The sequence below is a fragment of the Morone saxatilis genome, unplaced genomic scaffold, assembly GCF_004916995.1.
Source record: "Morone saxatilis isolate NCDOM2014 unplaced genomic scaffold, NCSU_SB_2.0 Contig18, whole genome shotgun sequence".
NCBI classification, from domain to species: Eukaryota; Metazoa; Chordata; class Actinopteri; family Moronidae; genus Morone; species Morone saxatilis.
In genome coordinates, this window is record NW_023339740.1 from 3105216 (window position 1) to 3116629 (window position 11414).

General features: G+C 41.1%; 1 protein-coding gene across 1 annotated transcript in view; it reads left to right on the plus strand.

Moving 5' to 3' along the window:
- Window positions 1–4923: 4923 nt before the first annotated feature.
- The window catches only part of acad9 (acyl-CoA dehydrogenase family, member 9), a 12149-nt gene continuing 5658 nt past the window's right edge, over window positions 4924–11414 (plus strand). The window contains exons 1-15 of the mRNA XM_035662721.1: window positions 4924–5103; window positions 5953–6046; window positions 6150–6251; window positions 6881–6987; window positions 7147–7247; window positions 7856–7934; window positions 8033–8204; window positions 8303–8376; window positions 8462–8537; window positions 9120–9190; window positions 9296–9415; window positions 9504–9632; window positions 10357–10436; window positions 10817–10943; window positions 11034–11111. Coding sequence (XP_035518614.1) covers window positions 4924–5103; window positions 5953–6046; window positions 6150–6251; window positions 6881–6987; window positions 7147–7247; window positions 7856–7934; window positions 8033–8204; window positions 8303–8376; window positions 8462–8537; window positions 9120–9190; window positions 9296–9415; window positions 9504–9632; window positions 10357–10436; window positions 10817–10943; window positions 11034–11111 — 1590 coding nt within the window. The remainder of the gene's footprint in view (window positions 5104–5952; window positions 6047–6149; window positions 6252–6880; window positions 6988–7146; window positions 7248–7855; window positions 7935–8032; window positions 8205–8302; window positions 8377–8461; window positions 8538–9119; window positions 9191–9295; window positions 9416–9503; window positions 9633–10356; window positions 10437–10816; window positions 10944–11033; window positions 11112–11414) is intronic.

Here is an 11414-nt window from a genome sequence, read left to right on the forward strand (position 1 = left end):
AACATTGCATTAAAGATACTACACTGGTTTAATTCGAAGTTGTAAACAGAAGCCAAAAAAATAAAAAAATAACGCAACATAACAACTCAGTTGCATTGATTACAAATTGTCACGCAAGGAAGGGCCACGTGAAGTCATTCGTCCAATCAGCATAGCCATCTAGTTGGTTACATCACTCTATTGGTTAGCGCGGATTCTTTGGAGTTTGGAAACAGAAGTAATAGAGAAAACTAAATACAGCGACGTCCAGGATTTGCCTGAAAATGATCACAATCTAAAATCCCCTGATTACCCACCCCTAGTTAATAAGTAATTTACTAATGCTTTATACACCAGTAATAAGCCATTAATAGAAACAGCGTTTGGATTGCCAGTTTGGAAAAAATCCCTTTTGCTGGTGTTTATCCCCAGGAAAGATTAGTAAGTCTATTTGCTGTCGATCAACACACCAGCTGATTGGAGGCCATAACGGCCAAAGAAATATAGCAATGTGCTGACAAAGGCAGTGAAGAAGACTGGCAAGCATAGGTGTAAACATTGTATGTATTGTATCATATAAAATACCTAACAATGTTTCATGAGGAGGAAAATGCTAGTTTGACCTCATGAATACACACATGCATTTTCACAACCTGGCAACCCAAATGTCCTTATAAATAGCATATCACTGATTTCTAAAGTATTAGTAAAGTAGTTATTAACCATTAATGAAGCCATTAAGTACAACCTATAAACCCTGTATAAAAGTTGCCATATTAAACAGTGGTTCAAACTATCACTCAGTGTATTTTGCAGGCTTTATGGACTGTAGGCTACTCTAAAATCTGTCAGATATACAACATTTACAGCATTTAAACAGCGTAGTTCAGCTTCTACGGAGTCCGAAAGGTGCCAATAATTCATGGTCTTTGCATTTTCAATCGGTTTTATACCAAATAAATTGGAAACCAAATTTTGTCGACCTACCGCTTCCTTAAAGTTGACCAATCACAAAGTCTGATAACTAACCATGGAATAATGGTGCGGACACCAAGCAAGAAGAAACATAGCTTTATTAAATGTCGATGGTTCTCCAAATTGTGTTGAATCAGAGTGTTTTTTGGTCACAGCCCTCCAGTTCCTTCAGACGACTGATCTATTGTAAAAACCTGTCCAGATTCCGTGTGAGGTGCTTTGTTGCATGCCATTGATGCCTACCGTTTCTTTTTCTTGTCTTTTCTTTGTTTTGGTTTTTTAAGTGTTGTTCCATTGAGCGGCAGGCTTGAGTAGACCCTAAACTTTCAACGTAGCTTTGATTTGTCTGACTGATGCTTGTTTACATTTAGATGATTTCTGGCCTACTAGTGCGTCTTTTAATTTTGAAGTTGTCATTCTCCTCCGGCATGCATTTCACCTCTATTTCCACTGTACAGTATAAAGACGTGTGTAAATAGCAAGTCCATGGGGGGAAATCTAATGTAACTTGATGACGAGGGCTTAAAAGCTAGGAGACATTTTAATTGTTGGTAGTAAGGACAGAGAACACATATGTAAATAGTCTGTAAATTATTATTATTATTATTATTAATACTACTACTCAATGTCTGCAGTTACATTGATGCTGCATTCCTGCTCCCCTCTGATATTTACATAATCATCAACTGCTTCTCTCTGCCTCCGACAGGACTGAATTATCATAGGATCTAGAGATGAACGGCCAACTGTTACACAGTTAACACCGCTTTTGACTTATTTCCTCCGACGCTCCTGTTCTCTCACACTCACAGCCCACTTTTGAAGTCGAAGAGAAGGGAGGAGTGCTCTTATTTTATTATGCATTCTGTTTCTAAGTAGATGAAATCCCCTGTTGATGTAAATCTAGTACTGTGACGATGTTGAGAACGCAAAATAAAGCGATATACTGTAAAACCTGAGCTGCTTCTGAGTGTCTGTACTTTGTCAGAGAGTGGATTTTCTTGGGTCTCAGCTGAATGACTGAATGGGTCTAGGAACCCCACTTTCTATAGGCTTTTCTACCTAAACTGGGACCATACACATTGAGGGTTCTGAAAAGGGTCCTAGAATCCAGACTACACTTATGGTGCTTTCTATTTACCTGGGAAGTCTGAAGTGTGAGCTGGGAATGACATCACACCTGAGTTAACTGCTCTTGCCCGGTTAGCCATTAGCTATTGTTAGTGATAGCAGCTGATAATAACACATTATTTTTATATTATCTATTTTACTTATATAAACACTGTCCACAGACAGAAGTTGGATAGTACTCTGATGAGACACAAACGACAGAAGTGCTAATAAACATATTACCACAACTTTGGGGTTGGTGAGATTCTTCCAACTTTCCTAGTTGGAAATCTGACATCATGGGGTCGTTCCAGTTTAAATTTCTTACTGGGAACCCTGAAATTCCAACTTCCCAGTTCAAATGAAATGCACCATTAAACTGGCAATTTTTTTTAACCCAAAAAAGGTTCTTGCACTGCACTAGAACATTGCAAGAGCTAGGTTTGCTAGCATTATGGCTAGCAAACATGTTTCACATTTGGCAACCAGTTTCAGACTTAAAACAAATTCCCACTTCTAAACTGTAATTGTATTCAGCACAATCTAAAGTAGTTTCTGTCTTCCTATTGGTTATCTTTAGGGTTCCAGTATATGCCTATGGCAGGGGTTTTCAAAGTCTGAGACTGAGGGTCCCCCCTTTAGACCATCTTGCTTAGTTTCGCTCAATTCCTGGATACCTATAGGATCATGATGGTGTTATCTGATCCCATAAACACTCAACAATTACCTTTATAATGTATCAACAAGTACATAAAAGATATGTCCGAAGGAATTTAAAAGTTTCTGACTCAAAAAACAAACAAACAATTCCCCAGAACTACTGTATCTCTAAACTATCTCTTTAACAAATCACACACATTTAGGTAATTTTATGTGATCTCCTTTTAATAACTAATGTGATATTTTTCACCTCCCATGAAACTGCTGAAAACCTCTGGACTATGGTATTTAGGATAATCATCCAATGAATCAATGTAAGTGCACAAAAGCAAGGCATTGGCCAGACCTTCATAAAGGTCATACAAAGGTCCCTATAGCAGTTCTATTTCCTGTACATTTTAACTCCCAACATGGTGGTCAAAGTGCTGTTTCAAAGCACTTACCACAGTACCAGCAATTATTCTGGTGGATAAACACAGAATGAATGTATTTATGTATTTCTTAATTAATTAATTAATTGCCTAAATAGTCCAAGTAATATATATTGTGGCCCTCAAAACTTATTATGTGTAGAATGGAAACTCCTCCTGGGGTCAAGTCATACCCTTCCCATAATGCAATCAGTAAGATCTTTTGTTAGACCCTCCCTGCTGGATAAATTCAAATGTAATCATAACTCCACTCCCACAGTTTGTAACAGACTTTGTGTGTATTCCCTGGCTCAAGCTGAGGTAACCTTTTTCTCAGACTTGACAGAGCTCCCTCCAGAGCCATAAAAGCCTCTATTTTATGGCCATGACGAGTAAATTGACCTTTATGTGTATAATTGGTGGAGTTCGCCTTTAAAATCCCACATTCCCAGAAACAATACTGCATACATGACATCTGTGTTATCAGTTTTATGGCCGTACCCAAAAGTAATAGAAACTTGTTTGCGTTCCACAGAGGCCTTCGTCTCGGGCAGCGGGGTATCTGTGTAAACCTAAACAAGGTTCTCTGAAAGTCACTGCTGATGAGTTAAAACAGCTCCACTGATTCGTTCCTCAGTCTTGCACAGCCACCGTGCCTGGCTCGCTGCCTGACTGTGGCAGGTGGTCTGAGTGACAGTTTGCCCTGTTTGTCTGTCCGGCCCTTGAGGTTGGAGCTAAAAATAGATCCCAGCTTTGAGGGGCCACATCCTCAGTGTCAGCAGGACGACGTCATGGTGCTGCCGGGAGGGGCCGAGCTCAGGGCTTCATTTCCTCTGCCAGCAGAGAATGCTTTGTATTATAGACCTGTACATTCACTGATACTTACAGACCAGCTGTTTGTATTTTGTTCTTATTTCTGTTTGTAGACAGACTGATATTTTTTTATTCTTCCTGCTTGTTGATGTCTTTGTTGGTGGATAAATTAGTCCACATTTATCAATAAATTAGTTTTTAAAAAAAACAAGTTCTCCCTCATTTTGACAGGGTAGTTTTATTTAGTTTGCCTCCACTGCTTAGTTTCTTTGTACATTGCGCCACCAAGTGGTCTTCTCGTATCACTGCTGTTGTGCTATATTCAGGTGCTGTCGGAAATATCACGATATCATCCAGTACTGAGAAAACTGTCCACTATATTTTGCCTGGGAGTTTCTGTTTCAACAACTTCCGTGGAGTTTACATTGTACAATTAAAAGCTAAAACTTAGTGGAGTGGTGAATATTTTTTTTTTTAAATCTATTTAAATACTTATTTCCCCATTCAATATTTTTTCTTGGCAGTGTGGAAAAGACTAGAATAATCAGTCTACTCTAAACCCTTTAAAATGGGTTATATAAAATATATATATATATATAAAATGAATATATTTAATATATAAATGATATTTCCCGGAAATATTCTCAAAATAAATTAATTTTAAAAATACATTTGCAAGGAAAATAACTTCCAAACCTTACGTTCATAAGACAATAAACGGACGTATGTAGGTTCAGTTAATGAATCATTCACAAACGTTTCCTTCGTTTTTCTGCTTTTTCAAATACATTTTGTTCCAAAGTAATATGCTATAAAATGTTAAATGGACCTTTTCAAATGTGTTACTGTGAAGTTTGCCGTTTACGAGGGTCAGTGAAGGTATTATCTAACTCAGTGTGTACGTCATCAGCGTGCGACAGAAACGGGTGAAAGGTCTCCTCCTGAGGTCGCACATCGTTCCTGAAGCAGAAGAAGGATGAATGTAAACAGACTGCTCGTCTTCAGTCAATCTGTTCAAATAGGAAAGCGGCTGCTCGTCTGGAACGCGAGGCATGCTGGGAAAGAAGTGCTACGTCTCCAGCAGCGGAAGTCCATTAAAACTCATTCGAGAAACTTCGCGTACGCCAAGGATCTGTTCCTGGGTCAGCTGAACAAGGTACTGAACCGCATGAACAGCAGCATCAGTGTGTGTGTGTGTGTGTGTGCTGTGGGTTGTGTTGTGTGTGTGTGTGTGGTGTGTGTGTGTGTTGGTGTGTGTCGGTGTTGTACCGTCTTTGGAAAAAATAATCTGTATATGCTGTGTGTGTGGTGTGAGGGGAGAGAACAGAGATTGTGTGTGCCAGCAGTACACGCCTCACTCTTGTCTGACCCGAAGCCCTGAAGGTCATAGTTTAGGAAATGAACGTCCCAGCTGCAGTAAAGTAGCTAGGCTGCCATAGTTTAGTGACAATTAACAATGCTGTCTGTATCCAAGGCAGATGAACCATCACAGAGAGACAGAGAGACAGAAGACGCAGGGCAGGCCAGCCGGGGGACCATCAAGAGAGAAAAGCAGTGAAGCAGTGAATACAGTTAAAGTTGTGTGTTTGTACCATTGACAGTAGGTTTGTACAGTAATCAGCTTTTTCCATCCTCATTCTTCTCTCATTGTGGTTTGATCAACTTTCCGTCACTTAAATGCCCCATATCGCTCTTTTCCTGGTTCCATCTAAAGTAAACTGGGAAACGGGCAACAGCAGTGTCCTCCTTAGACAGACTGTGAATGCACCACCCACGACGATCATCGGCCACCACACACACACAACCACACCCATTGAGACGTACAGTTACACAACTCTCCACACACATTGGTGAATAGTAAGCAGCACCCTGAACCTTCATCAGTGTCAGTGCTAACTCCTATGTTTGCCCTGCTGTCTCCTGTCTGTGCTTAGCATCTGAACTCTTGTTGGCTGTAAAGAGCTGGTTATTAATTTTCTGAAACACTTCGATGTTTCTCGTCCAGGCTGAGGTCTTCCCTTACCCAGAAATTGGAAATGAAGAAGTGGAGGAGATCAACCAGCTGGTTGCACCGGTGGAAAAATTCTTCAATGAACAAGGTGCTATCAGCAAGCTGCAGCGTACAGAACTATGCTTGAATGAAGTCAATAATTAGGGGAATTGACACTGAAAGACTGTTTTGCTTTTGGTTTGTGATTTCAGTTGACTCCGCAAAGATCGACAGAGAAGCTAAAATCCCTCCAGAGACTTTGAATGGGTTGAAGGAGCTCGGCCTGTTTGGCATCATGATTCCTGAGGAGTACGGTAAGATGATTGTGGCTGCTGGAGCAAGCCGCCCGTAGGTTCTGTGTTAGTCTAATGTGGACATTTACACAGCACTGCATTAAAGCAGGTTGAACCCATATACTGTCAGTGGTTAAACCAAGGTTAAGGTTAGCTTGTTTTGACCCACGTTTAGATGAGGTAATATAAAATATGGTTCTTGATCAAAATGCTAACAATGTAAAACTGGAAGGATTTAAATCCATTTCACAAAAGATACAATGTGTCAAACAGTGAGCTTTAGAGGTGCTTCTATGCAGGTTTCCTACCTCTGGAGAGCCAGGCTAGCTGTTTCCCCTTATTTCCAGTCTTTATGCTAAGCTAAAGTTACCTGGCTGCTGGCTCTAGTCAATGAGAAAATACTGCGTTGACTATAGCCTAAACTCTGCCCTGTGTTTGAAAATGAGTCTGAACTCCTTGATGGTCGGCTGTAAGTGGTGTCTGCTGATGATCTGCAGGTTTCCTACACATCAGTCTATACACAACCCTGAGTTTAAAATGCCACCACAACTGTTTCTCTCACAGGCCCATGCACGTCAGAAATACAGTAACAGTCCTACCATGTCTTACTAGCACACGTTGAAGGCAGTGTCTTTTTTTTGTCATCCCAGGGGGTCTTGGATTGTCCAACACCATGTATGCACGACTGGCAGAGATCACCTCATTAGACGGCTCTATTGCTGTGACACTGGCTGCACATCAAGCCATTGGACTGAAGGTAAAAAATAAAATAGTGTAACAAAGTTGAGCACAAAACTTGCTGTTCTGGTAGAAAAGCCTTGTCTCATCACCTGTATGTCTGCTATATGGAGGAACTGGAGGGAAAGTGCTGGTCTATGATAACAGGTGATATGCTAACAGCTGCTTGGTGTTTCAGGGGATTCTGATAGCAGGAAATGAAGCCCAGAAGCAGAAATATCTGCCCAAACTGGCCTCAGGAGAACACATCGCAGCTTTCTGTCTCACAGAGCCTGGAAGGTAAAGGCAACCTTATTTACACCTTGTTTACAGTGTCCCTCTGCAGCTGCAGCTATGTTCTTCCATGAGTAATTTGGACAGTCCTGTACGCTTTGTATTACACAACGAGGTGTTCTGATATACAGAAATAACAGAGGACGTAGAGGTGAGGTAAAAAAGGCGACGTATCCCCAGTTTACTGATGTTAAACCTGGAGCACAGTGATTTAGAGCAGCGGTTAAAGCTGCAGTAGGTCATTTCAATAAAAAAAATGTTTTGTCATATTTTCTGAAACTTTCATTATATCCTGAATGAGACAGATAATCTGTGAAACAATCAGGTTCCTCTGACTCCTCCTAGAGCTCCTAATGACATTTGCAAGAATGCACCGGGCCTGAGTGAAAACGACCAATCAGAGCCAAGAAAGAGCATCAGACGCTTTGGAACCCCGGGAATGAGACTCAACAATCAGCTATCTTCAAGCCCCCAACCCAGAGCGTCTTTATATCTTTCTCGGCTCTGATTGGTTGTTTTAATTCAGTGTATTGATATGAAATGATATCACCTGTACTTTGTGTCTCAGTATATGGTTGGATTGGTTTCACTTACACTCCATTTGATGATTTCAGTGGAAGTGATGCAGCCTCCATTCAGACCCGCGCAACCCTGTCAGAAGATGGAAAACATTACCTGCTCAACGGCTCCAAGGTGAGCAGAATCATTTTCAAATGTACATCGTAAAATCCTCTCGCAGTCTTCGTTTTGCCTTTAACTCTAAAGACTGATCTTCCTATTTGTGTTATCAGATCTGGATTTCAAACGGAGACATGGCGGATATTATGACAGTGTTTGCCAGGACCGAGGTGGTTGTAGATGGCGTGAAGAAAGATAAGATTTCTGCGTTTATCGTGGAGAGGGCTTTTGGGGGCATTACCAGCGGCAAGCCTGAGGACAAACTGGGCATTCGTGGCTCCAACAGTAAGCCCCCCACGAGTTTAGATAAAATGAACAATGTGCCTCAGTGGTCTCTGTAAAGTTTGTGCCTTTTCATGTCATTTGTAATTCAACTTTTTCAGCTTGTGAAGTTTCCTTTGACAACGTCCCGGTGCCAGTGGAGAATGTCATTGGAGAAGTAGGTGGTGGATTCAAGGTAAGCTTTATCCTGTGGTACAGATGAGTGTCTGTAATGTTATGTTGATTTGTACACCAAACTTCCTTTGCTCTGTGTTGTACAGGTTGCCATGAACATCCTGAACTCAGGGAGGTTCAGTATGGGCAGTTCCTCAGCTGGAATGATTAAGAAGCTGATCGGTAAAAACCCTGACTGATTAAATGATGATCCTGGTATTTGTAAACCTGCGCCTTATTTCTCCATATGTTTGGATCTGAATGACTGACAGTATTATGGAGAGTACCCCTACAGAGATAGACCCTTTGAATTAAGTTTTTGGGCTGTCTGTCCCATTCTTGTGAACATGATATCTTAGGAACACCTTGAGGGAATTTCTCCAAATTTTGCACCAACGTGGATGAACTGATTACAATTTGGTGGTCAGTGGCGCCCAGATGACTCAGCTGGTGGAGTCCTTGCTGCAGCGACCCAGGGTTTGAGTCCGGCCTGTGGCCCTTTGTCATCCCCTCTCCCTCCCCCCTTTCCTTTTTCTCTTCAGCTGTCCCTGTCGATTGAGGGCAATAAAACCCCCCAAAAATATGAAAGAATTTGGTGGTCAAAGGTCAGGGTCAAAGGTCAGGGTCACTGTGACCTCACAAGTCATTTAGACTGCAAAATAAGGCCAAGGTTTAAAAATACTGGCATTGCCCTTGAAGAGCTTACATGTGTGGGTTTTGTAAAATATCTTCAGTTTGACTTTGTCTCTCTCTGGCTTTCTGTAGAATTGACCTCTGAATACGCTGCAAGCAGAAAGCAGTTTAACAAAAGCCTTGCTGAATTCGGTATGATTCAGGTACGGTCGACCGTTCCCTCGCTGGAGTCTTGTGAATAATCACACCTTCTCAGTCTCAGTCTGGCCAGAGGTGAATAAGTGTGTGTGTTTTCCTTGTTACTGTAGGAGAAGTTTGCTTTGATGGCTATTAATGCCTTTGTGATGGAGAGCATGGCGTACCTGACAGCAGGGATGATGGACAGACCGGGTCTTCCAGACTGTTCTCTAGAGGCCGCCATGGTCAAGGTTAGAAAGCTTTGTCATTTAAACTGTTCGTACAAAATCAGAGTAAAACAACATGTCTCATAATGTGTAATCTATGTCTTGTGTGCAGGTGTTCAGCTCAGAGGGGGGCTGGATTTGTGTCAGTGAAGCTCTTCAGGTCCTCGGGGGTCTGGGTTATACGAAGAACTACCCCTACGAGCGCTACGTCAGGGACTGTCGGATCCTGCCTATCTTCGAGGTACTTTAATTATCGCTGTACTTAACACTGAAGACACCATAGCTCATGTCCCTCCATTCTGTGATTACACTCATTGCTTTTAAAGATTGATTCTGATACTTTTAGACTAGATGTCTTAAAAGTAGGTAAAAAAAAAAAAACTAATTCTAAAACGAGGGGTTTACCGAAGGCTTTGAATCAACATGTAGGCCATCACTTTGGAACAAACAAATAAATAAATAACCAATAGAAAATAGTTTCTAGTATTCAGAAATGTTTACAGTTTGTTTGGTAGCAAGTTGAAAGTTTTTGGAAGAACATATTGAACAGTATTTGGTTTGTGCAGAGGCTCTACTCTGTAAGTGGCCACCAGGTGGCGCACTTTACTTTGGGATCATTTGAGGATTAAGGATTCTTTCTGTAGTGGGATAAATGGGGACTGAGCTGACTTTATCAGCCATTTTCAGGTCAAAATCATGTTGTTTTTTTATAATTTAGATTTCACATTTTTTAAATATGATTTTCCATCTTTTAAGACCCTTTTATGCTTTTATCTATAAGACAATTTGGAACTACTTTGGAATACCAAAAAGCAGTTTGCTTCCCTGTCCCACAGTACACCCATACACACACACACACCACCTTTTACGTTGTGCTCTTCATTGGCTGAAACGCCACTTACATACAGTATAATCAATGTGAAATTGATAGCGAGCTATGTTTAGGTACTGTTGTCTGTTTTCAGGGGACCAATGAAATCCTGAGGATGTACATCGCTCTCACTGGAATGCAGTATGCTGGCAAAGTCCTCACAGGGAAAGTAAAGTAAGAATATGAAGCACGTATGAAGCTGGGAAATGATAACTGCATACTGTTTTTTTGTTTTGTTTTATCCTCTTTGGACTTCCAAAACAACCTGATAATCATATACATGTTCGACATGTTATCATTGTATAAAGTTGTTAATGCTAACACGATAGCAGAGAGTTGCCTGTTTATCAAAGCAACATTAGCATTTAATTGGAGTTGAGCTTGTAGCCATGTGATGAAAGTCCTTCTAAATGCTCCGCTATGTTCATGTTATGTCAGCTAGGGTTGGTATTTTCCCTAAAGTACCATCACGAGGTTGTGTAATTCATTAAAACTTCCAGAAGGGCCTTTAGCCAGTCTTTAGTCTCTCAGTCTTTCCTCTGCACGGCCTACAGGGAGATGAAGAAAGGAAATATAGGCCTGGCTTTGAGCATGGTCGGCAAGAACCTGAGGAATTCATTGGGAGGTTCTGTGGACCTCGGCCTGACGGGACCAAATGGAGTGGTGCATCCCAGCTTGGCAGTAAGAATGAATTTAACAATACGTTTTCTGCGAGCCTTAGGTATAGTGTATTTGTTGTTCTCTAGAGGCTCAGTACTTTTCTGTTTACAGGAAAGTGCAAAGAAGATGGAACAGAATGTCAGCCATTTCGGGTCAACTGTGGAGAGCCTGCTGTACAGATATGGAAAGGTAACATTGGATTGATTTCACATTCTGGAAAAACTGATGTGGAATTTTCCTGTTCAAATATTTCCAATTCCTTTGAACAACATTCTAATTTTGGCTGTTTCTTAATGACAGCAGAGATCTCTTTGTGTGTTCCCATCAGTGTTTCTGAGGTGGTGTTTGTCCGTTAGACAGCTGCTCCAAAGCATTCTATTTTTCTTCTGTGACTGTGCTTTTGTAATCACAGCTTCCCCAAAGAAGCTATAAACCTCTTGGAAACGGCTCAGCTTTCCAAATCCCCACTTCCTGTATCATTTGCGTTCGTTC